Source organism: Hoplias malabaricus, chromosome 1, assembly GCF_029633855.1.
Source record: "Hoplias malabaricus isolate fHopMal1 chromosome 1, fHopMal1.hap1, whole genome shotgun sequence".
Taxonomy (NCBI): domain Eukaryota; kingdom Metazoa; phylum Chordata; class Actinopteri; order Characiformes; family Erythrinidae; genus Hoplias; species Hoplias malabaricus.
The window spans coordinates 19,492,730-19,506,980 of NC_089800.1; the positions used below are offsets into that span (position 1 = coordinate 19,492,730).

Consider the following 14,251-nt stretch of genomic DNA (forward strand, 5'->3'; position numbering starts at 1 on the left):
TCTTTCGGTAAAGACATTTGTCCAACTACAAACAAACAAAACCATATTCCATATTCACTTTTTTTCTAACTGAATGTCAGTACTCCAATGTTTCCATATCAACACAACTAAGTGGCCTGTATTGGGCAGCTCAGGGGATACCAGCATTAAATGCTGCCCCTACCTATATTTGCCCTCCAAGGTCAGTGATGGAACGAAGATTAGTTAAACACTGGACCTATCTGGGCTTTACACGTTAAACACTAAATCTCTCTGTAGGAAGATAACAGGTTTACTTACTGAGTTATAATACCTTGGGCCCCACCGGTAACCCATGTACCAACCCACCCTGAGCCCATATGCCCCTCTTGTAGCATGTTGAACTCGGAAGCCCCACTCAGGAGTGCTGGCTTTCATGAACTGTGAATTCAAGAAACCCCAAAACAGCTGCATTTAAGGTGAAATAGAATATTTTAATGATACATTACGTCCAAAACAAACTTGGGGTTTTGTTTTGTTACCTGAATACAGTGTAGCTATATAAATATGGCGTTTTATAAAGTAGTCAGACTGTGTATTCAAGGCGCCACAATATAACTAGGGCACCATTTAATGTGGACCGGAAAATTGGAATTAGACGCCGACTGGTGAGGGGAGCACGCTCGCCGAAGGGACGGGCTGAGAGGGCAGGATCTCTCGCGAGAACACGGAGGCAGGGCGGGCTGGAGGAGCCGAAACGAAGCGGTGCAACCGGACCCTGTAACGGGGCACTAACCCACACACACACACACATAAACACACCGCGTCCCCTTTGGCTTTGTTGTCTCCCGTTTTGCGTGTGAGAAAGGAGAATAAAGACACCGAGTAACGGACTATGCTTCCCCATCGTGCCCCGCCTGTTTAAGCCTCTCTCCAGCAGCCGCAGCAGCGCTACCGTTATCTCCCTCCACTCGAGCTGGCGTTCCGGGCTTCCCTAGCCTCCAACTGAGGATTTACTCCTCCTTTTTCTCCCTCTTCTCCTGCAAATATCAATCTCCTGGAGGACCACGCTGCGAGAACAAGTTTATAAATGGGTGAGTAGAGCAGCAAAGCTGTTTGACTATTCTCAACGACTCTACAGCAAAGAAAAAAAAGTGAAATGGGTCCCCATTTCAAATTTAAGTGTACCGTTACTTCTTTTTGTTGGTGCCTTGCGAAGTAGCTGGTATTTTATTTTCCTAGAACTCGAACTATCTCTGTTTGCCCAACTTGAATAGGATGGCTTCAATATATGGACACGTTTACCACGTTTACATCTTCCTTCAATCCGTCCCTCCCTCTTCAGAAGGATCTCAGAATGTTAACTCCAGCAGAATTTCTGTCCCCAGCTCCCACACAGTCCAGCTGGCCTGGGTGAGGAATCTTCTCTGCTTTCATGAGGATAGGGTAAATATTTTAGCCTCACTCAGGGCCTGGAGCTTCTGCTCTTGTACTTCTCGTCTTGGGCTGGAAAAAGTTTACAGATGGTCATTATAGTGTGTGAATTTACCTACACAAGTTCTGTGCATTCACATCTTGGTTGGTCTGACAAGAAAAGCATGAAACTAAACGGGATGCTCTGGAAGGTCTGCACATGAGCTGAAGTTCAATTCACCGCGCTCAGTGCTAAGTCTTGGCTAGAGGGGTGTAAGCCCCCCTCCAGAGCTGGGATGGTTTTAGCAGTGGAGCTGTGTCCTACCTCTGCAGTGGAGCATCATTCAGTACCTTTGGGATGAATTGGAGGTATGATCCAAAAATACACATCCAACATCTGTCCTTGGCCACAGATTCTCACAGAAATTTTCCAACATCTGGTCTAAAGCCTTCTCGGAATAGTAGATGCTGTTACTACAGCAAAATGTAGGGTAGGTGCTCAATAATACCCCTGGATTTAGGAGAAATGTTGGATGAGTAGGTGTCTATGAACTTTTTGGCCACATAGTGTAGCTGGGGATAACTGATGCTGCGACTTCTCATTATCCGCGTCTGCACAGATGGCGTATGATGTGCAAACTGTAGGTCTGGAAAATCAACACTTATATTTCCCACTTCATTTCTCAATTAAAAAATATTTATTTTAATTAGCCTATTTATAGATAGGCCTATGTTATTGGGGGGGGGGGGGTATATATGCTAATTTGCGTATGACTTACAATAACATAAAGTACTTTAGACACTTGAGAAAATGAGATATAAAAAGCTCTTTAACAGAACAGTGAATGTAAAACCTATTAGAAAAAAAACCAATATATGTTTACAGTAATTAGTGATGTACTGTGTGTGAATATGTTGGCTTAACCCTTTCTAAACCTCTCCTTGTGGCAAGACCAGTATTATTTGAGGTTATAACACAAATACCTAGTTTAGCCAGTTATTACATACTACATTATGTTAAATCAGATGGGCTGTCGGTTTTAAAAATTCATACGATCACAGAGAACATCTGAAAATAAACGTTGTTCTTCATACTTGTACACAACACTGCTACTAATGATTAGAAAAAAATCCTTTTCTGTTACTGTATTTATATTTTTGTATTTAGTGCGAATGTTTTACTTATTTATTTATTTATTTATTTTTACAAGCACCATCCTTATTGATAGGATAAATTATTTTGAATAATAAAAACCTTAGGAGCCTAAGACTTTTGCAGAGTACTCAAGGTATTTTTGCAAAACATCGTCCGGGTTTATTTTTCAGCCACAAGACCAGCATTACGTAGCTCTTCAAATAAAACATGTATCTCCGTTTTGATGAATTTTTGTTTTTTACTATAATCACTTGAACACAGCAGCTATTCTTCACATTTTGTGAACTTTACATGATGAATAGAGCAATAGAAATGCTCAAATTACTTGGAATACTATCTGTTTACTGACTTTCATTAAAGGGGAAGGAGGTTTTTCTTTGGCTGGCACGGTGGTGCAGCAGGTAGTGTCGCAGTCACACAGCTCCAGGGATCTGGAGGTTGTGGGTTCGATTCCTGCTCCGGGTGACTGGCTGTGAGGAGTGTGGTGTGTTCTCCCTGTGTCTGCGTGGGTTTCCTTCGGGTGACTGTCTGTGAGGAATGTGGTGTGATTCCAGGTAGGCTCTGGACCCACCGCAACCCTGAACTGGATAAGCGCTTACAGGCAATGAATGAATGAGGTTTTTCCTTCTCCTAAAAAATTAATATTTTGGAGATGCATGTTTTTCTTTGGACAGTAATGATATCCACTCACTTTTTTGTGGTTTGTTTGAATGTAGCAGTCAGTGATGGTTGTGATGTCACAAAGCAAGTGTGTTTGGTCAAACTCGTCTACGGGCAGTACACAAGCTTTGTGTTGTTAAGATATATAGTCATCATTGTTTTAAGTTGTGTCAGTACAGATCATTTAGACTCAATCTCAAACCTCCTATGTCCAAAGCTCCTGTCCTCTCAAGTCTAAACCTTTGTGTTTCTTCAGCCTGGGTCTCTGTGGGTGGGTAGAGCTGAATGACTTGGGAAAATTTCACGCTGTGATCTGATCAATATTTTGAGTTGATCTTAGAGCCCTGTGTTTAATTCCATCCCTTGACACTGTCTCTGAGGAGTTTGGTCTGTTCTCCTGTCAGTGGATTGGCTGTGTGAAACTGGCCAAAGTAGTGAGTGTGTGAGGGAATGGGAGAGTGTGATAGACGCCGTGTGATGTACTGGTGACCCTGTCCAGGGTGTGTTCCTGCCTTACCCAGTGGTTCAGGGGAGGCTCCAGACCCTGAACGGAATGAAGCGGTCACAGAATGTGAATGAAGGATACTTTCAATGAAGTCCAATATTTCAGGCTTTTGAGGTTTAAAGAGTCTTTGTACTTCTGCTGTCACATAAACCACACATGGGTGTTTTTCTGCTCCTCAACAGTCAAAATGATCTACAAGCTGTTCGCAAGATCTGTGTAAGTTGGTTACATTTTCCTACTTAAAAGCTAATACAAGATAATACCTTGCTGATAACGTAGACTAATCTCAAAGCAGAAACCTTGCAGTAGGAAGATTGCATTCGATCAAATTTTATTTTTAAACACCGGTACGAACTAAGAGAATGTTTAAATGAAGGAGAAGCGATAGAAATGTAGATGAGGCACATGAATGAAATGAAAGAAAGCATGGCAATTCACAGTAAATGACACATCTCAGCAAAACTATCACAGTGTTTTGATGATATCAGTTTAAGCTCAAGGTTAACTGATGCTAGAGGTAGACAACCTCTCAAAGAAGCCGTGCAGCAGCACAGTAAGAGCTTATATTTCAAGTTATTATAAGTTACACTGGCTGTGAGCTCGTGGTAGATGGAGCTTTCACAAGATTGTCGTTCACTGTCTTATGCCGGTCTCACTCATTTGGTTAAGGTGGTCTGCAATTTCTTTCTATCTTTCTTTATTTCATTTTTTTTTTCATATTTTTTGCATATTGTCATAAGAATGTATTCTTGCTTCATGCACATAGTGACCCAGAGTCTTTCAGAAATGGTGTGTGTGAATAAGAAATGGTATATGTGACACTATCTTTGAATGTGAGAGGGTGTCAGACTTTGGCCTTTTTAAAGTCTGTATCACAAAGTTTTCTAGTGTATTATTTGTATTACTCTAGTCTGCTGTGTTCTGCTCTAGTGGACATAGAACCCAGAGGTGCCCTAAACCTAACTTAAATTGATTAGGCATTTTTTTCCCAGTCATTCCTTTGTTTGTTCATTCATTCATTTATTGTTATTGAATGTAATTTACAGTCTGCCCTAGCTCAGAATGCTTGATGTGGTTTTGGTTTCTGAAGCTAAGCAGGGCATGGTTTGGTCAACTTTTGGAAGGGAGACCACATACTAGGTCTTAGTATCTGGTCTTCTAGGCTTGAGGAGCTTGGTGTGTTCTCCCAGTGTCTGTGTGGGTTTCCCTGGGTGCTTCTGGTTCTTAGAAAATAGAAAATCTCTTTACATTGACTTACATCAAAAGTATGAATGTCTGAGGCTTTGTTCTGACAGTAACACTATGTACCATAACAAAGGTTCAGCCTTATGGAGGCTCTGCAGAATTACATATTGGTGCATATGCTGAGGAATTATAGCCACAATCCTCTTAAAGTCTGCACAGTGCATGTGTACCCTGGGCCCGAGCCTGCTGCATGATATTAATCTCCCCACAGTGTGATAGGGGAATAATTGAAGGAAATTTCATATGGCTGCTCTTATCATAGACATATCTGGAAGCTGTTCTAATAGATTATATGTAGGCTATTAACTTTGGACCTGTTGTGTAGTATTAATATCCACAATTGTCATTGTGTCTGCGTGGGTTTCCTCCAGGTGACTGTCTGTGAGGAGTGTGGTATGTTCTCTCTGTGTCTGCGTGGGTTTCCTCCGGGTGCTTTGGTTTTCTCCCCAGTTTCCTTCCACGGTCCCACGGTGGATTGGCGACTCAAAAGTGTCCGTAGGTGTGAGTGTTTGAGTAAATGTGTGTGTTGCCCAGTGAAGGACTGGCGCCCCGTCCAGGGTGTGTTCCCGCCTTGCGCCCAATGATTCCAGGTAGGCTCTGGACCCACCGCGACCCTGAACTGGATAAGCGCTTACAGATAATGAATGAAAGGTTGATTTCCAGTCTTTCCGTGGAACAAGAACGAAGGCAGAAAGATGATACCAGATAAATTCAAGTCCTTCCTATTATATGGACAGAACAGATATTTGATATACCAGTACAAAAAGAAATGCTCTTAGCATTCTATAACATTAAGTGCATTTTGTTGAAGGAAGCCTGTACCACATTACAACATTACACATTACACATTACTGTTTTTCTGTTGTATGTTTTGCTTACAGTTGGGTGAGTCATTTAATCTGATCAAGTTCATATTCATTTGTCTTGAGGGCAGGGTTGTTTGTCGTTCAGTATTAATTAGGCTGATCATGGCAGTTGTTATGTGGTAAATTTATGTTAATAGACACTGTCACACTTGTATTCATTACACTCCTGACTTTATTTTCTGTGCAGAAGAGCACAGGCTTATTTCTCTGAATGGTTCTTCACACCTTCTTTAATACTCAGCATGTACGCTTATCAGAAGTCGTGTCTCAGCAGGTCCTCTTCTCTTAAAGGTGAATAATACATAGTATGCACTTACATAATCCCCTGGTGCACCAGTCTCTGTTGATGGACATTTTGACTGACATCATTACTAAAGCTACATTGCAGGCTTTTCATCTTGTGTTGCGTTCGCTGATGGGATATGTCGTCTTTGGTCTGTAAGTAGACTTTACATACATTTGAATTTCCACTGACAAATCCCAGGCTAATTTTAGGCCTCTCTAAGCAATGAAAAGTAGGGTTCCACTCTGTGTAAACTGTGTAATGAGTAATATGACAGTTTCCCAGATTTCTCTATAATCCATTTGTTTGGTTTAATGTGAAATGTGATGCTGAGTCAGATTTGTTTACAGTGTGATAAGGACCACACGTGTTTTTAGTGTTTATTTTCTTTTTGAAGGAGACATATTCTGCCCTCTTTCCACAAGTGAACACTCTGTGATCTTATTTGGATGTCTGTCTAAACAGTCACTGTACAGAATGACCATTTACAGCTCCCGTTCCTTTAAATGAGAATGAGCCACAGCTCAGTTCAGAGCGAGAGCCCAGGAGTGAGGAGCAAGGAGCAGAAACACTGACTTTTAGGCATTTTCACTGGCTTCTCTTTCACCTCTGTTTACTTCATATTTAGTTTTTTTTTTTTAAATATGTCCCCATTTTCCTTCCAGCAAGATATTAATCAGTATTTTTGGCCTATAACATATTCATTGATATATATGTTTATTATATTCATTCATAATAAGTAAATTCATATAAATAAACAAAATAGTACCAGTAATAATATTACTTTATTATTAGCAGTTTTAATTATAATAATTATACTCAGAAATACCAAACGTTCTATGTATTTATGTTGCAACTAAATTATGTCAATATCAATTAGAACAGGCACGCTCCTCTACAGTATGACATTCATGTCTGTATCAATGATTGAATTATACATAAATATTTAAAAAGAATCTGTGGTATTCCCTTTAACCTGAATATCCAAAGACTGCAGAATTCAGATGAGCCCATTAACCAATCACAAAGTTGCATTTTACAATGTGCTTTAAGCATTTTGACCAGTCACAGTTCTAGTAGATGTGTTTCTTTGTGGTCTTTTTCCTTTTTTTGCCGAGGTATTATATATATTCAACACTGGTTTTTTTTACGTATTGTAAAGTGTATTACAGTATGTGTTTTTGTCCATAGTGTGAAGTCATATTAGCAGTGGGTTTCTAAAGATGAATGGTCATCAGCATTGCACATTTAGCCGTGTTCATGTTCACAAATCTGCCCCACAGTGTCTTGGTGAATACATAATTGATCTCAATTAAGGACAGTCTTCCAGAAGGCCCAGCGGTAACAGTGCATTTGAATTCTGGGAGCTCTTGTTTGCAGGTTTGTGAGATCAACGCTGATGGACACGTGGCTATTATTTCCATTGCTCACATGAGGGAAGAGGTCAGAGATAAGTGGTTATGTTTTGCGAAATAGTTCTCCCTTTGAAGAAGAGCTCACGGTTTGGTTGTAACCTTGCTTCTCCAAATTCTGCCCCCAGAGCTCAGGGTGTTTTTCTCTTTTATCAGAGCTTTTATTCTTCTGTAGCTGACTGACAGTTAACTGTGGCTAGTGCAACAGGGCCACAACGTAACTGTAAAGGACTTACAGAATCTACCAAGATGACGCACACTGCATTTAAATTAACCTTTACTATAACACCGGGCAATCTGTAAGATCAGTTAGAGGAGTACTCTAAGGTCAGCTTAAAATCGGTCTGCTACATCTGTAGCTTTGGCTTCTGCCCATAGGCTTCTGTGGTGCTTCTGTGTCGAGTTAAAGAACGGCAGATGTTTCCAAGTTTCCAGTTCTTTTTAGTGCAAACCGTAAAGTAAAATTAATCAAAAATGCTGTCCTAACCATATGGTACAGATGCTGGAAAAAAAAAAATATATATATATAGTTTTATATGTATATTTTTAAAGTTGCCTTAAAAATATTTATATTGACAAAGCCAAGAGGTTTTTGCTTAATGGTGAAGGCATGTTGTTTTCAGTTCCTGGCAGTTTTTCTGTGTTTTTTTTTATTTTTATTATTATTCCTGTCAATATCGGAATTATATCATATAGACAGAAACTAAGAAATATATATATAATAACATACTTTATATGTTAGTACTTGTATATCTTGTAGTAAGATGAGATATTCGTATGGGTTAATCATATTTCTGATTGCAGAGTTCGGGCTGGTTGATGTTGCACTAATGAATCATGGCTTTAAACTTAAGGCGATATTAATGGCTAAACTCTCCACTGTTTAAATCCACTGTCTGTAAAAATGTCAACTTTACAATGAAAGGTCAACATTATTATATTTTAATGGAAGTTAATGTAGAGAGATACTATTTCAACCATTTCTGTTGGTCCATTCTTCATCAACAGGCAGAAGGTATTTTCAAATTATGTCAGAAAATGGAAAGCAAAAATGGAGAGAGCAATAATTTTGAACTCATTTTGGCTAAAATGATTCTTTCAGTTTTTTTGTTTTGTTCAGAGAGTGTATTAAAAATAAGGTTTGCTAACACTTGCAAAGAGCTATGTATACAACACACATGGCCTTATATGGACTTCAGTCTAACCAGCCATTGGCCAGCATGAGCGCACCGATATTTGCTTGTCAGATGTGAAGCAGTGTCAGATGTGAAGCAGAAAGGAACTCTCTCTTGTCAGTCGTCCCTCCCTGTGGGCTGGCTTTGACTTACTGATCTTTATCTGCACCGGATGTTTCATTAGGTAATGAAAGATATATTTTTAAAGTATTTCTCCGAAAGACATTTATGCATTTATGTTTTTGTGCATTCTTACAAGGTATTGGAGAAAACGTGACATTACATTTTCAGTTTTGTGTTGACAGTTGTGAAGTATGTCTGTCAGAGACTACATAATATACACAAAACACCACTGTGCTCTTGCACTCTTGCACAGTAGTCAGTTTTCGTGACTGGATGTACACATTTCATTATCTTTCATGTTTATTTGAATGTCTCAATCGCCCAAGCTTCAAAACCTTTACAGTGCACAGAAAACATTTCACAAGTGGTTTACACCATTTCGGTGGTCTATATCCTGACAGTCAATTCATTGAGCAGCACTAACTGGAATGCCTCTGTTTTCTTGAATGATCTGGATCATGCTAACCATGCATGGACATGTATCGAAGGGGGTGTAATGGTGGGCTGTACAGAGCACTGGAAGCTTTGTGGGTAACGGTGTTGCTTTAAATGTCACGGTGCATGGAGATGTCTCTGAGGGTCTATCTCTCTGACAGCTCCGCCGGCGTCCCATTCTTATCTCCCACAAGACTGTGAGGCATCTTCGGATTTTTTTCTACATTCTCTCAGAAACAGGCTTGGTGGGCTTTCTTGTTCTGCTTCAGAAGGGCTGTTAAGAAGCCTGGGAATATATATAAAAAATGTATTGTAATCTAAATTGTTGCTGTGCATTTTGCTTCTGCTTAATTACCACCATCCACTCACACACAATGAATCAGTGCATGCATTGCTCAGCTTTGGACTCATAGTCTAAACACTGAGCTCTGTATTAGAACCATCTGGAGTCTGGATTGGCTGTGAACGGCACTTTTTTTCAGTCATGTGATGGGTGTGAAAGCGAGCCTGTTACGGAGCTTCCAGGAGACGCCCCGCTCAGTCCTATCAAATATGCCCCACTCCATCCAATCCTCCATGCCCCCTGTTCATCAGCCTCACACAGTCTGCCTTTTGTTTCAGCTCTTGATGAGATGCAAGCCCAGACGCCTGCTTTTGGTGAACTGGGAGGAGGGATAACATGATGCACACTTGGGTCTCCATGGTAACCATTATTTGGCATCAGGGCCCCATGGTGACGAGAATGATGGGCATTTTATTTTCATGTGCTTTAGCCAGGTACTGCACAAAGAGAGAACATGCCCAGGCTTGATCAGATGGCTCATGAATATTCAGCAGCTGGCACTTCCTGTGTCACTAATCTTGAGAGATGAATGCAGTTGCAACAATAGTTTGGCACGTTTTCCCACTTACCACAAGTGTAGATGAGCAGCCACTATTTTCAGTATATAACAAAAGTCAATACACCCCCATTTCATGTCAATACAATGTAACATAAATGAAAATTAGATTTGTTGTAGTAATGCTTTATTTTTTAGTATTTAAAGAACTAATTATTACAGCAAATTACAATATAAACATGAATGACGTTCATTATCACGCTGATGTCTGTTCATTTCACTCAATTTTAAAGTTACTTTAATATTGACAAAGCCAAGAGGTTTATGTTTGATGGTGATGTCATGTTTCTTGTTTGTTTTTGGCAGTTTTTCTGTGGCTTTTATGTTGTTCATATTAATGTCAGAATTATATTGTATCAGCAGAGCCATCGTTTCAGCACCACAAAACCATGAAATGGGGGGTTTGTAACTTTAGAGTTATTGATGAGTCTTGTTCGTAGTTGAAAATAATTTTTTAATCAATTTTTCACAAAAAAAAAAAAATAAAAAATAAAAATCATGCTATAACTTTCAGTCATATCATCAAGCACCATGCTGATGGTTAAACAGCACTGAAGGGTCCACACACAAAAAAAAATCAACAAATTCTGTACAATCTAAACAAAAATATTTTTCCTTGTTTGTTGCAACAGATTGAAGCATCTTTGGCACAGAGCATTGGTTCCCAAACATTTTCTGCCGTGCCCCCCTTTTGTGGATGAGAATATTTGCTCCCACTCCCTCCACCCCCAAATCTTAACAATCATTGTTAGACCTATTTGCTTCTAATTGCTTTCCTGCAGGGCGGCACAGTGGCGCAGTCGCACAGCTCCAGGGACCCGCTCCGGGTGACTGACTGTGAGGAGTTGGTGTGTTTTCCCCATGTCCGCGTGGGTTTCCTCTGGGTGCTCCGGTTTCCTCCCACAGTCCAAAAAAAAAAAAAAAAAAAAAACACACATTGGTAGGTGGATTGGCGACTCAAAAGTGTCTGTAGGTGTGAGTGTGTGAGTGAAGGTGTGTGTTGCCCTGTGAAGGACTGGCGCCCTCTCAAGGGTGTATTCCCGCCTTGTGCCCAGTGATTCCAGGTAGTCTCTGGATCCACCGCGACCCTGAAATGGATAAGCCCTTACAGATAATGAATGAATGCTTCCTGCATTAAAAAAAATACATATAAAACGGCTTCCTGAGAGAAAAAGCCTAAAACCTGCACGTTTTCACTGCACAAATGACACATTTAATCCCCTCATCTCTTTAGTGGCTGGTATGAGCTTGCTTTGATATATGCCTCATCATATTTTCTTGATTTCCCTTTGGAACTTGTGGTCTCATCATCTGCTGCATGTTTAGCTCTCGCAAACTTGTCCATCTTTTGCTGTCAGTGCACTAACCTGCATAGCTCATTTGCCACTGGCATAGAGGACACGAGTTTATTACAGATCTATGGGCTTATGAGTCTCTACTTCCCACTTTGAAAAATAATGCCAAGGTGCTCTGTGGGTTTCAGGTCAGATGATGCAGCTGGTCACCTTTTACTGCCTTCTTCTTTAGAAACAGTTGTGTGCTTTTTGCTGTGTGTTTAGGGTCGTTTTCTTGTTGAAATATTCATTTCCTGCTAAACCTGCTGACTTTTTCAAAACATGAAATATATTATTTTTTTATGTAGTATTTTGTTGTACACACAGTTGTTCATGGTGGCACCTATACCACCATATTATCGGACTTTCTAACACATGTTTCACCATTGGCACTATGCAATTACTGTGATGCTCTTTGTGAAGTTCTTACCAAACATGCTGAAACAACTGCTCCATAAAAGTTTTTATTATTTCATCTGACCAGAGAATGTGCTGCCAGTGTTCTTTTCAGGCATCTATTCATGTTTTTTTCTTATTTATTAGTAATTAGTTATTACTTTTCATCTATGGCACCATCCATAGAGGTTAACTTCACGCTCCGTCTGGAGGCTGTGATGAAAAGTTTTGTGCTAGGCTGAAAGGAGTGGGCCACCTGTTTTGCAGCAGTTGATTGTATTAATGTCAGACAGCGTGCTTTTTCATCTTTCAAGAACAACTGCTATGAATTTGGTTAACTGTAATGTCTCTTCCAAAGCCAGATGACCACAGCAAAGTTTTTTAGGGAATGTGTAGAAGCTTACTAATGATTTTTGTTTGCTTTTTTGTTTTGTTTTTTCATTTTTATGAAGTTTTAAAATCTGGTTTCTGAATTTGTCAGGCATTTCCTTCCTGTGGTGAGACATCATCAATCAAACAGAGCCTGAAAATGTAAAACGTTATGGTTTGCATACGTATACGACATGCTTTCGGTCAAAAACAAGCACTCCACTAAATCTATTTAAGGTAGTTAAGAAGACTAACATATTGTATTTTGTTAGCCTTAATTAGAGGGTTATTACTTCTGTTTCAGATTCCACAAATGAAGTTCGTAGTAAGTTTCAAAAACTTTGAGGAATCCATGCTTTATTGAGAAAAGAACAATGCTTTCGTATGTTCTTTAAAATAAAGTGTCATCTGTGTGTTTAACCTAATACTTACCATTATACATAGCAGCATATATCCTGTTTTTCCAGTTAAAATTAATGCAGTCATTTTAATGTGATTGGATTTTGAATCATATGACATTTGATATTCAGCATTAGCTATAAGGCTAAAGAAGCTAACTTTTGTTGGTATATCAGTACACACATACCTCAGACTGAATGAAGTTGTAAAGTAATCCCAAATAGACTTGTTTATGTAGTTCATAACACATAAGACTTATTGTCACCTACAGAAATTGACAGAAGGGCATTAAAAACATTAGTAGGAGCCATTTTGAAGTCTTTTTCTAAACTACACAAACTAGCAGGCAGGTTATGATATTTTAAGAAAGTGATTAACTGTCAAAGAATTTTTTTTTGTTGTTCTTTTTTGTTCTTTGTTTGCAACTTCTTGCTCTGAGGCTGTCTGTTGTTAGCTCCAAACTCAAAATACACACCGCTTAAGTTTAAAGGAAGAAACACTGAGGTGTTAGAACTAAGAAAAAATACATTTGTTTTAGAAGTTACACTTAAATTTCATATGACTTGTTATTTTTTTTATAGGCATGGCCCCAACCTAGCTAATGCCAATAAACCTGTATCACCTGTAAATACATTTGTGTCTGTGTGAATTATAAGAAGAATTGTGCCATTTGAGACACAGCCTGCATTTCAGTGTTTGAAATCTGATCTAACCATTGCATTCATGTTGGATGTCCATTAATCGGATACAGGGGATAGACAATGAAACTGAAACACCTGTCATTTTAGTGTGGGAGGTTTCATGGTTAAATTGGAGCAGTCTGGTGGCCAATCTTCATTAATTGCACATTGCACCAGTAAGACCATGTGCATCCAATAGTTCATTGTGTCCTGAAGGCGGTGCCGTGTATCAGGACGACAATGCACCAATACACACAGCAAGACTGGTGAAAGATTGGTTTGATGAACATGAAAGTGAAGTTGAACATCTCCCATGGCCTGCACAGTCACCAGATCTAAATATTACTGAGCCACTTTGGGGTGTTTTGGAGGAGGAGCGAGTCAGGAAACGTTTTCCTCCACCAGCATCACGTAGTGACCTGGCCACTGTCCTGCAAGAAGAATGGCTTACAATCCCTCTGACCACTGTGCAGGACTTGTATGTCATTCCCAAGATGAATTGATGCTGTATTGGCTGCAAAAGGTGGCCTACACCATACTAATAAATTATTGTGGTCTAAAACCAGGTGTTTCAGTTTCATTGTCCAACCCCTGTACATATCGGATCCAAGACCATATATGACTCAAATCTTATTTTTTTAAAGAAAAGTTCAGATGTGACCTGTGTACACAGTGAAAAAAAATCAGATCTGTGTCAAAAAATGTAAAAAATCAGTTTTGAGTCACTTCAGCCTGGTAAAGTGAACCTAGCCTCGGAGTTTGGGGAAAGTGCAATCTAACCCTTAAACTCAGACTGAAACGCAATGCTGATTGGATTGTGAAGCTGTATAGCAGAGTATGAAGGCCAGGCTGCTCTGCTGCTCTGGTTTGTGACTTGGTGCTCAGTGGAAATGGGTCAGTGTTGTGTGTTTGATCTCGGTATTCTAAATGTAGTGCCTGTGAC

General features: G+C 39.7%; 1 protein-coding gene across 2 annotated transcripts in view; it reads left to right on the forward strand.

The window, feature by feature from the left end:
- Window positions 1–679: 679 nt before the first annotated feature.
- The window catches only part of sh3kbp1 (SH3-domain kinase binding protein 1), a 71,714-nt gene continuing 58,142 nt past the window's right edge, over window positions 680–14,251 (forward strand). Inside the window, exon 1 of one of the 2 annotated variants that reach the window (XM_066666726.1) lies at window positions 680–1,052. In XM_066666726.1, the coding sequence (XP_066522823.1) occupies window positions 1,049–1,052 (4 nt within the window). In that variant the 5' untranslated portion in view covers window positions 680–1,048. The remainder of the gene's footprint in view (window positions 1,053–14,251) is intronic. The other variant, XM_066666711.1, reaches the window with a different exon arrangement.